Source organism: Mirounga angustirostris, unplaced genomic scaffold (genome assembly GCF_029215605.1).
Source record: "Mirounga angustirostris isolate CCGP_5_RB_7025 unplaced genomic scaffold, mMirAng1.0.hap1 SCAF_7, whole genome shotgun sequence".
NCBI lineage: Eukaryota > Metazoa > Chordata > Mammalia > Carnivora > Phocidae > Mirounga > Mirounga angustirostris.
The window spans coordinates 153,433,193-153,446,915 of NW_026991715.1; the positions used below are offsets into that span (position 1 = coordinate 153,433,193).

Genomic DNA, 13,723 nt, shown 5'->3' on the forward strand with positions numbered 1-13,723 from the left:
CGGGGCGGGTCCCTCGGCGGGGGGCAGGGCTCGGCTGCCGCAGCAGGTGCCAGCCCCGAGGCCCCCGCCAGGTGTGGAGGAAGTGCCGGATGCGCATCTTCACGGTGGCCCAGGTGGACGACAACAGCATCCAGATGAAGAAGGACCTGCAGATGTTCCTGTACCACCTGAGGATCAGCGCCGAGGTGGAGGTGGTGGAGATGGTGAGGGGTCTGGCGTGGTCCTGGGCTCGGGGTCCCGTAGCGCTGGCCTCGTCCTCCCGCCGGGGCCCATGCTGCCCTGGTTCCGTGGGCTGTGGCAGCTTTGCAGAAGTTTACCTTTGCTAGGCCCGGGGCTGGGCTGGTGGGTTTAGCGGGTTATGGGGGGGACCCCGATGTGACGTGGCCCTTCAGCACGTCCTGCGGGCGGACGTGGCAGCCGGCCCATCAGAGGCCGTGAGCCCGCAGTCCAGGCTCCTCCGCTACAGATCCCAGCGTTCCCGCCTGCAGACTCTGTCCCGGAGCAGGTCCCCGGGGCAGGGGGAGCGCTCTTCTGCCCGTGGCATCTCTCCTGGGGCTGCTGTTTGTGTCTCCCCTGGCCATGGCCACGGCCACATGGACTCCGGCGATCTCCCCATGTCGGGGTTTACGCGGGACCACACGGTGGTTCTGTTGCTCACGCTGTTCCGCCGTGGCCACTCTGGTGTCTTCGAGGCAGCGCCTGTGTCGTCTGCCCTCTGCCGTCCCCATCCCGGCTGTCACCCCCGCCAGCCATTCCCGTCCACATTCAGGAACCTTATGCGACGTCAGGTCCCAGAAGCCAAACAGAACTGGGGTGGAAACGGTCATGGGGTGCAGCGTGGCAGGATCACGCCGTGAGGCGTGGACTCCCGTGGTTTGCAGTGACTATATTTGTGTATCAAGGCTGCTAATTTCACTGAGTTTTCTAAGTAGGTGGTTGGTGCATTATGGTTAAAATCCATGTCCCTGCTTGATTTCAGTCATGACTGCAAGTTTTGTTTCATTGGGCGTTAGGGATGCAGTTGCATCTCTTCCGTGAGAGCAGGCCACTGTCCAGCCTCGCGTGGCCATGCACTCCGGTGAGGCCAAGAGCAGACCGTGGTCAGAACCCGCTTAGCCAGGTCCTTCCATTGGGAGGTGGGCAGGGTCCCTGTGGTCCGTGCTCTACTTCTGGGCCATTGGCCAGGCCAGCCTCCACCCTGGGCCCAGCCCGCCAGCATAGCAAGCCCACCTCGTGGACAGCGAGGGCCCAGGGCACCGTCTCCAGGAGCCAGGGAGCCTCACGGCAGAAGGGGAGGCCAGAGTCAAAGGCCAACATTGAACAGCAAGAAGTCAGGGTCACTAACAAGGAGGGAGATGCTCCCAGCCAGCAAGGCTTAGAAAACTACTCCAAGTGTTGAACCAGGACACGTGAGCGGGAAGGATTTGGTGGTTATCGTTAAGACGTGGCTTTAAAGAGTAGACTTTATAGATTTTATAACAAGTACCAGGGAGTAAGAGTCAGTGCATATCTAGCCAGCAGAGTCAAAGACACCCGGCCAACAGCTAGCCCCCCACAGATGTCTCCAGAGGTTAGCAATAAGCGGGCTGCCCACCAGTCTCCCTTTCCGGAAGCTGATGCTGGAGCTTAAGTGTTGGAAGCAAGGAGACGTTTGTGCAGACATCACTTAAATATCTGGAAAACCCAAGAAAATATCCAGAGTTCAGTAAGGTGGATTGACGCAGAAACTGTGTCAGAACACATCTCCGCACGTTTGTGGGACGGGATCCAGCTTGCAGGAGCAGTGACCAGGGCCTGTGGCCCTGCCAGACGATGGGAGAGCTCTGCGGAGGGTCACAGGGCGCTCCCTGTCTTCGGGCCCAAGAGGCAGAGGACATGGTGCTCGCCTGACACCACCCCCATCCTGGACTGGTGGGGGGACCCAGGGCCACCTGCCAAGGGTCAGGCCAGGGGTTGGAGAAGATCCTGGCCCTGTCGTCACCGGGCAAGCTCCAGACACCTCTGCAGGACGAGGCGTGTGCTTCCCCCGGAGCAGGCATGGGAGCAGACACGGATTCAGCTGTGGCCAGTTCCCACTCACGCGGTCACCCACACACACCATTTGGGGGCCACTGGGGCTGAGGGTGCTGGGGTGGGCTGGGGACAGCCGGTGTGCAGACGGCAGGTGCAGCCGGGGACGAGCGCCTGTTGACTTGGCGTGCTTCACGCACTGTCTAGGTTGAAAACGACATCTCCGCATTCACATACGAGAAGACTCTGATGATGGAGCAGAGGTCCCAGATGCTGAAGCAGATGCAGCTGTCCAAGACGGAGCGGGAGAGGGAGGTGCGTGTACGGGGAGTGGGCGGGCACCTGGCAGCCCCACTTGCACACGCGGCAGGAGCAGCCCCTCCGAGCGGGTGTCCTTGGGGTGTCCAGCCGCAGCTTGCTGGCCTGACCAGCAGGACCAGGTCTTGGCGGTCACGGAGCCGTCCGTCCCCAGCCTGGCTTTCTGAATGGCCGGGTGGCACGATTCTGCCCTCATGGCCCCCAGGGTTCCACACCCAGGCTGAGGTTGGGGCCATGTAGACCCCGTCTGCACACATGGGTCTGCTCGGACCAGCGTCCTCTGGCCTTCCCAGCTCTGCTCCTGTCTGAACCACCATAGTGGCCCCCACATGGCCTCCCTCCTCCTTCCCGTAACTTGTTTGGCCGAGAGCCACAGTGGGTCCCAGAGAGCCAGCGTGCTGACCCCTCCACGCGCCATCCCTGCCCTCCCCTCATGTCACCCTGCGGTTTCTCGGCAGCACCCGGCTCTGCCCTGAGCCCTGTCGCCCCCTCAGGCCAGCTCCCTCTGGGCCTCAGTCATGGTCTTGCTCGCACATGGCCTGTCCGGCCTGCCTTGGGCAACACTGACTTTCTCAACGTGCACCTGCCCCGCCCCAAGAACATGGGCTCCCTGACTCACTTTGTGCCGTTGACGAGTGTGGGGACGGGGGTGGTGGCAGACAGGTGGATGGATAAACGGGGGATAAAGGAGTGAGGGATGGATGGACGGATTGACGAGCGGGTGGGGTGGAGCTATGTCAAGTGCAGACTTCTGGGTGCATACATCCCCTCGTCAACGCGGAGCTGTGGGCTGTTCTCAGTTGCCTTCAGAGCTGGGGCAGGAAGAGGGCCAAGTTGGGTCTGGATGCCCAGGAGGAAGGCCCCGGCTGGGGTTTGGGGTGGCATCAGGTCCCCTGCGAAGGAGGGCTGGTCCTGGGGTCCCGGCTTCTCATCTGCACCCGATTCTTCTCGGGAGCGTTTTGGAGACGTGAGGTCACAGAATGGGTCCTGTTGCCTGTCCCCTGCTCTCCCGCCAGGCTCAGCTAATCCATGACAGGAACACTGCGTCCCATTCTGTGGTGGCCACCAGAACCCAGGCCCCGTCCACCCCAGACAAGGTGCAGATGACCTGGACCAAGGAGAAGCTGATCGCGGAGAAGTACAAGAACAAGGAGCCGGGCATGTCTGGATTCAAGGACCTCTTCAGCCTGAAGCCGTGAGTGTTGGCCGGGGGCTGGGGGTGCTTCGTGGTCTGGTACTGGTCACAGGCATGCGCCTGCTGACCCGTGGGCCCACGGGCCACCGTTCGCCGGGATCCGGGTGTCTGTGTTCTTGCTGGATCCCAGCAGCTAGAGGTCAGGGCTTGTGGGGGGCTGGGGACTTACAGCTGTGACCCCACCGCCCATGCAGGCTGCCCACGGGGGCCCAGGTTCTGCCTGTGGCGTTGGGCTGAGCATGGGGGGCACGGTGCGGCTGGGCCCGGAGGGTCTTCAGTGAGGGGAGGGTCCGGGGAGAAGGACCAGGTGGGCCGGGGGAGGACAGCCAGGATCCTCGTGGTCACTCTTGAAGTAACTCATTCTTTGTGTTTTCTCTCCCATGTAGAGAATGGGGAAATCTGTAAGTCGTCTCATTTTATTTAGGATGCTTCTTAGACCTGTTACCACGCATGCTTGGCCCATGCTGCTGTGTGAACCGTGTGTGCATGTGTGCACGTGTGGACAGTCCTGTGTGTGTGTGCGTGCCCGCACGAGCTGCAGCCCCCCTCTGTCCAGACGGCTCAGGGCACACAGCTGAGCTTCCTCCTGGAGCAGCGCAAGGACTGGGCTGCAGGGAGGGCGGGTCCTGAGCCGCTGGAGCAGAGGGGGGCCGGCGCTCGGTAGCTCTTAGCTGCTCCGTCCGCATCCCTGGAGGCTGAGCGTTTGGACAGATCTGCTCCCTGGCCCTGGGTGCTGTTCACCCAGGAAGCTGCAGCCCGGAAGTGCAGAGGGGTGTGGACAGACCCTGTGCATGCTCCAACACGGGGGGCAGCTGGACGGGCTGCTGTGCACCCCCTGCCCCCCCAGCGCCTGCGGGTGTGTCCCCCGCAGAGGGGTGGCCGGGCGGCGTCCACAGCAGAGCGCTGAGGCTGAGGGTTGGGCATGGAGGGCGTGGAGCCTGTAGACATGCGGGGATCTGCGGGGAGGTCCCCAGGTAAAGTCAGTCAACAAAAACAAAAGCGGGAAGACAGGAATATGGTTTCTCCCCAAAAACGCTGAGAGCCATGGGCCTGCTGACCCTGTCCCCGGGGCTCTGGGGGGGCTCCTGGTCAAGGGTTGGGCTGGGAGGTCAGCTTGTAGGGGGCAGGGGACTGAGCGACGGGTGGCTGGCTGTCCCCGGGGCGTTGGTGCGTGCAGGTGCTCATCTGCTTGTGTTTGGTCCGTTGTCCGTGCTGTGTGGCCCCCAGGAGCCCAGGGACTGGAACCTCAGCTTCCCCCCCATGCTGGCCACGTGCTCATCGCTCACCTGCCCCTCCTCTGCCCCAGGCGGCCCACCACCCCCAGCCTCAGCAGAGGCTCTGCCCCACCAGATTCAGTATACGGATGACCGGCTCCCTTACCCTGTGCATTTACGGCCCGCTGTGGGGAGCAAATGCAGGTTTCTGCTGGCTTCCTGGAAACACAAGGGCCAAACTGGCCATCTCCGCGCCCCTGTGACCTCCACAAGGCATGTCACCCTGGAGCCCAGGGCCCTTCCAGCCAGACCCAAACCCCTGATTTTCAGATTATATGTGTTTTCAGGCTTTCAGCCGTAAGGGATCCTTCGATACCACACAGACGCTCATTTCTGGAGTGAGTCTTGTCCCCAAACACTGGTAATTGTGGTCTATCCAGGCAGCTAACTCATGGTCTTGTAATGGAAGATCCCTGATTGTGCCGTGGACAGGTGCCCAGTCTGTAATTTTATCAGGCGAAACTGGACAGAAAGAGGCCCGGCTCCCTGTTTTCCTCCTGGGAATTGGTGGTTGTGATGTGGTGTATTTGGCTCAAGGGCTGAGCTGGTGACAGGGCGTGACCCAGACGCGGCCCCAGCGGGCCCTCCCCCCACCCTGTGCCCTGGCCTCTGTCTGCCCCTCCACCCCCAAGTCTGTGGCAGGGTGACCTGCTCTTGGCAGGGCTGCAGCCGACACAGCCGGGCTGCCCGCGGATTCCATCGCGCAGGCCACCCGAGAACTGGCAGAGTTGCCAGGTTTTCCAGCTCAGGGGTATGGACGTCTTGGAGGCGGTTACCTCGCCCAGACTGCGTCTCCTGAGTTGCTTCCTGGGACACACTCAGCCCGTGGGGACCCATGGGGGCCGTGGCCACCTGGCGCACGTGGGGTAGACGAGGATGGGGCCGAGTGCAGGCGGGCGGGCAGGGGTCTGCCTGGGACTCTTGGAGGACCATCGGTGCACAGTGGAGTGCGCAGAGCCGGTGGTTGCTGAGGACGAGGGGCAGGGCCTGGGTTGCTGAGCGTTGGAAGCGCTTGCCCATCGGCCATTCGCCAAGGGCAGCAGGCACGCTGCCCAGCCCGGGATGGACCTTGAAGTCTCATTCTCGACCAGAATCTCCAGCCTGGGCGCCAGGCGCCTGGGCGTCTCCCTGCACAGCATGTCTGGGCTCCCCTGCGCCCCCAGCCTGTCAGGACGAGTGAGATGCCATTGTGTGCTCACTTGAGCGTGGAGCAGGGCTGGGCCGTGACCCCGAGGCTCCCAGGTGGGGTGGGGTTAGGGCCTTTCATGCTCAACAGTGCGCTGTTTGCAGCAGGGGACACTGCTCCTAGTTGGAGAAGCTCGGTTTGTAGAACGTTCGGAGACCAAAGCCTTCTTGTTGGTGGGTAATGTCCCCGGTCGGTGCTCACCAGCCTCAATGGAGTCTCCTCCCCCGTGGGGTCTTTGGGGGAGGTGACGCCATTTGAATCCTGATGTTTTTCCCCGGGACTGAGATGGGCTCACAGGGCTAGGGCCGGCCTGGCGCCCAGAGCTGTGGGCCGGAGCACCAAGTGGTCCTCCCCCCGCAGGAACCAGTCCAATGTCAGGAGGATGCACACGGCCGTGAAGCTCAACGGTGTCGTCCTCAGCAGGTCCCGGGGCGCGCAGCTTGTCCTGCTGAACATGCCGGGGCCCCCCAGAAACCGGCAGGGGGATGAGAACTGTATCCTTTGTGCGTGCAGCCCAGCAGGACGGGGAAGGCTGGGCCGCTCCACCTCCCGGGGACAGGGCTGTCTTGCCCGGAGGATTCCTGGGTTGGGGGCGGGAGCAGTGGGGCCTGAAGCGTGGCCCCTGGTGCCAGAGCCTCCAGCCCCTGGGCTAAACCTGCGCAGACCAGGTGGAGGGGCAGACTTGGCCCCCCGGTCTGAGTGCCAGAAACTGGGGGCCCCAGGTGAACAGTTCTTGATTGGTTTGGGGCATCAGTGACTGAGGAAGCCGTAAATGTGCGGGGTATCCTGGGCAGCTCAGGCCCTCCGTGAAGAACCTGGCACATGCAGGAATTTGGACCACGGGTGATATGAACACGGACACAGAGCCCTGGCCCCGAAACGCCCAGTGTGGGGGCAGTCACCACACCCCTAACCCCATACCCTGCTCGCCGTGGGTTCCGGTGCTGGCTCTGAGCTCCTGCCTGGCCCGCTCCCGGGCTGGGCGTCTTCCTGGAGACGGGGGGCACCGTGTCCCCTCATCCAGGTGAGCCAAAGCACAGGTGGTCCCCCATGTGCCTCCCAGCCCTTCTCAGCTGGTGCCCCTCCTGGTTGGCTGGAGGCTGCCAGGCCTGACCTTGGAGGTCACAGGTCAGCTCTACCATGAGCTGGGTTCGCACCCTTAACTGTGCGTCCTGTGATGGGGACTTGGGTGCCTAGTGGGTGTGCGGCCTGGGGGCTGCCCTCTGGGGTATGGCCCCCGCCCTCCCCTCTGGTGCCGGAATGTGGGTAGCGGGGGTGGGGGTGGGGGATTAGCAGGTGGCTCTTGGGCTTAAAGCCTTGATCTAACCACAAGCTTGAGGACTCTGCGCTTGGGTGGTGACCGGACTGGGACTTGCGGGCTGTTAGGGCTCTCGATGGATTCCTATCTGTGCTGAAGCCCCGGGGTGAGGGCGGGGCTCTGGTTCCCGGTCAGGCCTGCCACAGGCGCGTGCTGATCTGAGCGTGCATCCGGTGGGCACCTGGCTGAGGCCTGCATTGGGCCTCTTCCTGCAAACCGACCTCCCTCTGCCCGGGACTCTTGTGAGTGTAACCAGCTGTCCTTAACTCAGGTCACCCCAGATATGGAGTTCCTCGAGGTCCTGACCGAGGGGCTCGACAGGGTCCTTCTGGTCCGGGGCAGCGGCCGGGAGGTAGTCACCATCTACTCCTGACACTCAGCCTCACGGGAACACGCCGGGTGGGCTGGGGATTATGCTACACTTGGCCTCCTGTGGAAGTTTCCAGAATAGCCCCACAGCTCTCCCTCCAGGCGCGGAGCCAGCCCGCAGCTGCAGTGGTTTCCTCGCGTGGAGGGGAGGCGTGGATGCCCCCGAGGGAGGCTCGCGGTGACCTGGGACCAGCGGCACTGGCCATGCGCTCAGGCTGTGAGTTCCAGAAGCGGTTTCCGTGGCCAGACCTGTCTGGTTGTCATGGTTGCGCGTCAGTTCTGCCTCGTCCAGGATGCTCACGAGAAACCCCTGCTCTGACTGAAGGTCACTTTGGGCCACAGGGGTCCATTCAGGAAGGTGACCGAGAGCCTTGGTCCCTCGGTCAGCCTCCTCAGCGCCTGTCCCTGCAGCGTCCCTGTTTGTGTTCCTATAAATTAAGGCCGAGGAGAGCCGTCCACCCCGGGCTCACTGGGTGGCCTTGGTCAACGTGCCTGCCTGGTGCAGGAATGTCTAGGAGGGGGACCCCGATTCCTCGGGGACGTGGATGGTCATCCCGGGTGGGCACGTTCCGGGGGGTTCGGCTCCAGGAAGCTGCCTGAGGGGCAGAGACCCAGGCAGGGGTCCTGCCACGCCCGGGCTGGGTTTGCAGCTGGGACACAGCCACGTCCTACACAGGCATCTGGGCCCCGTTTCTGAGAATTCACCACGGTTCCCCGCTTGATGTGTGCGTACCCATGGCCCTCGGTTTCCACGCGCCAGGCTCCACGGACAGGGTGCCCAGGGCCTCAGCGGCCCTGAGTGAGCGAGCCGAAGCCCGTGTGCCTGTCCCCTCCTGTCAGCACACGGGGGATGGTGGCAGCCACATGTGGGGCACTGTGGGCTGTTTCAGTTGGCCGTGGACTTGCTTTGTGGTCGTGGTCCCAGTCACACTGCTGTAGCTTGTGGTGACCTGTGCTTCGTCTGTGTGGTGTATTTATTTATTTAAGCACCTGGGGATTTCAGTGGTAATTAGGGCATCAGTGAAGAGACTGCTTCTGTGAACAAGCCCCAAACGGCCGTGTCCTTGGCATTCTCTGGCTTCTTCAGACCCCAAGGAAGTCGCCTGGTCCACAGATTTCAGGTCAGGGCAGAGGCTAAATGTCCAGACATTCGAGGAGCTGTTGGGCAGCACAGAGGGTCTGCGTCGTCGAGAGTGACCACTGGCCAGAGCGTGTGCCAAACCGCCGCAGCCAGGCCCGGGCATCCATGCTCTTCCCCCCGCTGTTCTGCACCCAGTGAAGCAGCGAAACCCAGCTCCCTGGCTCTCAGTCCCCTGGCCTGTCAGGGGCAGAGCCACGTCCCCAGGGCCCCGTGGCGCTGACACTGCGCTGTGGAAGGGCTGCGTGGCAGGACCTCCCCCGTGCGCCCAACCCCTGTTCACATGGCGTAGACCTTAGTGCAGCTGCAGTGGGAGGGCTCGGCTGCATCTGCGCGCCCCCCTCCACACAACCTCGTGGGGCCCCACGTGCAGCCAATCAAAGTTGGTTCCACGTTGTTTTCTAGCTTCCTTGTCTTTGTATCATTTGTTGGTAGAAGAATAAATTGTATAAAAGCTGAGTACTTGGACAAGTCTCCGTGTCTCATTCAGCATGAAGGTGGGACTGCTGGAGAAGCACCCTCCCTCCCTCCCCGTGGGCCTCCTGGTCCTATCGGCCAGGGCAGAGAGGGTGGCTCACACATCATCACCTGCATTGCCCAAGAGGCGTAAAGAACAAAGCAAAAGGCAGTGGGAGGGTCCGAGCACGAGGACGTGATGCTGCCAGTTACTGAGGTCGTAATTCCTAGAAGGGTGGGATCCGCAGGGAAAACCCGTCATTAGAGGGGCCCCCTTGTTCCAGCGTCCAGGCTCACGGCGTGAGCACTTAACCGCCCAATGGGAGGACAAGCATGAGACCCTGGAGCCCTCCCGCGTGGCGGGGGGGGTAGCGAGGAGGTGCCACGGGTCCTGAACCACTAGACTGTGGCCTCCCAACCCAGCCTTCCTGCTCCCAGAGCCAGAGCCAAGGGGCCTTGTGTCCCCACGCGTTCACAGCAGCGAAACTGCAGGCGCCCGGCATCAGCCGTTGGTGAGTGGGAGACCACGGGGTCTCTGCCTTCCAGGGAATGAAATTCTAGCAGTCTTGAGGACGTGGGGCCACGCAGAAGCAGCCAGTCAGGGCACGTGTCCTATGCTAACGTACACGGAATGCCCAGAACGGACAAAGCCAGACGGCGTGCTGGTGACCACTCCCCGGGTGGGGTCGGGGGCAGGGAGAACCCATGACCCTGGGCACGGGGCTGCTTTGGGGGTGACGGGGTGTGCTACAGGGGTTGTGGAGAGCATACCTTCTGAACAACTAGGACGCTCAGCATGGCGGCCGTGACAGGGAGCCGTGTGGCGTGGCAACCGACCCTGTGTCCTGGGGGCCTGGCTCGAGGCGGCTGCAGCACCATCGGGAGTGACCCTCCTTCAGGCCTGCTGTGAGCGCTGGCCGGGCCCGGGCACCCACACATGTGACGTGGAGCAGAGGCCTGGCCTTTGGGGCAGGGGGCCCAGATGTCCCGGGCACAGAGGGCAGGGTGGGGCACGCAGATGGAGCTGCACGGGGAGGACCTAGCAGAATCCGAGGGTCCTGACTCGGCCACCGGTGCCCAGGGGGCCCGTGGGGCAGGTTCTGTGAGCGAGCGAGCCAAGAGGCCCCCGTGGGGCTTCAGACTCCGTGTCACACCTTCTCAGAGAAGTTGATCGAGTCCTCTCACTGCCAGGAGAGATCCCGGCCCCCCATGGGCCTGAGCGGCGGTTGTGCCCGAGACCCTTCTGCACAGCTGTGAGCCGTCCATGCCTCGGTGAGGAGGCATCAGCCAGCACCCAACATGCGTGTGGGGGGAGCTGTGACCGGATGGCAGAGGAGAGACGGGGTCAGTCTAGGCACAGGCAATGGCAGGTGCCGAGGCCCTGAGGCAGGGACAGCCTGAGGGTGGGAGGGGCTCCGAGGTGGGGTCAGGACCGGGCAGGGGACTGTCAGAGCAGGAGCCGGGCCTCCGGTGTGGATGATGGAGGCTGCGGAGCCGACAGCAGGGGGTGGGGGTCCAGGAGATGGGGGTCCCGCTGGAGATAGAGGTGAGGGCAGGGCACAACAGCCCACCTGTGGCCAGGGAGGCCTGGACTCCGGCATCAGGGTGATGGGGCCTCTGGGCACTGGGAGCAAGGCCCAGGAGATTGGGAGCCCCGAGGAGCTCGAGGGCCCCGTGCTTTGGGCCGTCGCTCCAGGCTCCCGCCTTCAGCCTGTGGTTCCAAGCTGGTGGGAGGGGAAGGCCGTGAGGCTAGGGCAGGTTGGGGGACGCTGGCCTGGGAGTTGAATGAAGCCCTGTCCTGCGCGCCGTGCACGTGGCCCAGCTGCGGCATCGGGAACGTGGCCGTGTGCCCTGTACCATGGGCACGGCCCCACGGGGAGGGACGGTAAGGAAAGGGTTACGTGGTGCCGGTTTCGGTACTCCTCCCAGGCGGAGATGGTCACAGTGAGCTTCTGTCCTTGCTGAGACCTGACGTTAGCAGCCCACATTCCCTCAGGATTCACGCTCAGCCGATGCGGGGACCCCAGGTGGACAGGCGCCCCCTCCTTGCAGGGCTGGGCTGGGCTGACCGCCTGCCTGGGGCTGCCACCTGCGCCTGGCACCTCCGGGGCCCCTTCCTCCTGGGCCCAGCCCTGTGTGCGGTCCTTGCACCCGTCCCTTGGCTCCCGCACCCAGGCCCCGGGGTCTGGCCCTGCTGGTGCCTCTCCCGGGGCGGCCGGGTGCCAGGCAGGCCCCGCCAGCTTCCTCCCGGGCTCCTTGCTTTCACCAGGACCTCGCCGGGCGCTCAGGGGACAAGACGGTTTCTCTGGCTTTGTGTTTTTTTTCTGCGGTGGCCTCCGGTGCCCCGAGGGAGAGACAGGGTGGAGGTGAGGGGGACGGGAACCAAAAGGTCCCAGACAATTCCTCGCAGCGTCTGCCCCCATCGTCACTGACCGCTGGGTGGGGTCACGTGGACTTGTGCCTCAGAGCAGAGCGGCCGTTGATCCCAGCGTCCTCATCCGAGGGACGCCCTGCACAGCATCGCCTCCCCGACTGTCCTTCCGCGAGCGGACAGCGTCTGCAGAAGCGTCTCGAGGAGTGTCCTGCTTTTCTCTCCTGATTTCGGGTGGGAAACGCACCGCCGGCTCAGAGGCCCCACCTGCCACAGGTGGTCTGCCAGTGGGAGTGGCCCAGGCAGGCGTGGCGGGCGGTGTGGATCTCCATTCCGGGAGGCGCCCCACCGTGTGAGCCCCCCGTGGGCGCGTGCGTGCCCCTGGTGCACCCCCGGGCCGGGAGCTCCCGCTCAGCGTTTCCAGGGGCTCGCACCAGTGCGCCCGCCCGCCCGCCCGCACCCCAGAGCATCCTTCACGTTGTGTGTTCACCTGGAGTGGGTCCGGGCTTTGGTCAGGTGACCATTTCTCCGTGGGCACCCGGCCTGTGCTCCGTAGGGCACCGTTGTCCCAAATGTAGTGGCTGTGTTTGTAGGAGCTGCGTCTGGGCCTCCTGCCTGCTCCGTGACTCGCTTAGCCTGGCCTTGGCGTGCCGAGTTCGTTCCCGTGGCCGCAGCATGTCCTGGCGGTGGTCAGTGCCTTCACCTCGCTGCGCATGTTCTCACCCCTTTGCTTTTCCATGCATTTTAGCATCAGGAATCTGGCTGAGATCTCAGCTGGGACCGAGTTGCTGCTTCGAGCTGCCTGTGTTGACCCACCCAGGCACACGCCCCTCCGTTTAGATCTTTCCAGACGACGCCCGATGAAGTTCACGGTGCCTGAGTTGAGATCTTGGCCATCCAGGCGTTTGGCATCGTGGGTGCTGTTGTAAGTGGTCTCCGCAGTAGTCAGGGTTCCCCAGAGAAACAGAAGCATAGTACACAGAGATACAGGAATTGGGTCCCGTGATTACCAAGGCTGGGAGACCCTGGCAAGTCCATGGGGCTGAATCAGTCCGAGCCCTGAATCCTGAGATCCCAGGCTCCCGGATGCCCGGGAGCAGAAGGTGGATGCTCCAGCTCAAGCGGAGGGAGAGAATTTGCAGGACAGTCGCTCAGTCAGCCTGGACGGATGGGGAGGGTGGCACTGCCCCAGAGGGCAGCTGGGAAGGAGACGCTGGGCTTCCCGTGGCTTCATCAGGTACTGGCCGTGCCCCGGCTGGGGCTGAGGGTAGGACCTGGAGAGGGCAGCCGCTCCCCAGGGAGGAGCAAACGCGGACAGGCCAGTCCCCTGCAGCGCACCTTCTCATCCCCAAGTCCCGGGTCTCGGTCTGGGTCTGATTCTGGCCGGGCTACGATTCGGGTATCCCTGACAAACTCCTGGGCACTTCCATGCCACTGGTCCAGACCCATGGCTCAGGGCCACCCAAGAGACTCAGCACACGGTGAGTGAGAGACCCCACTGGACGCCAAGACCGTCTCCATACCTTTGGCCTGGGAACTCCAGAGTTCGAGCTGGTGTCCATGTAGGTGTTTCTGACTCAGCAGCCCCCATGTGCACGGCATCATCTGATCTATCCGGCCCAGAGTGGAACAAAAAGCCAGAGAAAGAGCCAGTTCTCTCTAGTGGTCATCATGGGCGGTCCCTCTGCCTTCCCACCTGCCTCTGCCCCTCCTTCTGTGCTCTGAGACCCCTTCTTTCTAAAACCATGGCTCGTCCCCAGAATCTCTGGCTGAAGCCCTACCCAGTGCCCCACACCCTTCCTGGGATTCCCAGTAAGCTTCCACCCGCCCCTGCCCACAGCCCCAACACGGAATCCTCAGGCTGTCCCCGGCACTGCCCACCTTCCCTGCCCTGTGGAACGGGGGCGCCAATGCGCCTGACCCCACCGGGGCAGGGCTGGCCAGGCCCTGACTCCTGCCCGCCCTCCTGAGCAGCACCCGGGCCTCCTGCTTTCCCCGGACCTCCAGGCCCACTGTCCCTCCTGGCCTCCATGGGCACTTCCCGTGGCAGGCCACGCTGAGGCCAGAGGGGGCTCTGTTTGGAGCGAG

The 13,723-nt window shown here is 63.5% G+C and overlaps 1 protein-coding gene across 4 annotated transcripts in view; it reads left to right on the plus strand.

The window, feature by feature from the left end:
- Positions 1 to 9,270, plus strand: part of SLC12A7 (solute carrier family 12 member 7) — a 41,763-nt gene extending 32,493 nt beyond the window's left edge. For 2 of the 4 annotated variants that reach the window (XM_045863916.3, XM_054504984.2), the window contains exons 20-24: positions 72 to 203; positions 2,218 to 2,325; positions 3,345 to 3,523; positions 6,344 to 6,477; positions 7,583 to 9,270. In XM_045863916.3, coding sequence (XP_045719872.1) covers positions 72 to 203; positions 2,218 to 2,325; positions 3,345 to 3,523; positions 6,344 to 6,477; positions 7,583 to 7,674 — 645 coding nt within the window. In that variant the 3' untranslated portion in view covers positions 7,675 to 9,270. Of the gene's footprint in view, positions 1 to 71; positions 204 to 2,217; positions 2,326 to 3,344; positions 3,524 to 3,909; positions 6,482 to 7,582 lie in introns of those variants that run through there. The other 2 variants (XR_010413379.1, XM_054504975.2) reach the window with 2 other exon arrangements.
- Positions 9,271 to 13,723: the final 4,453 nt, after the last annotated feature.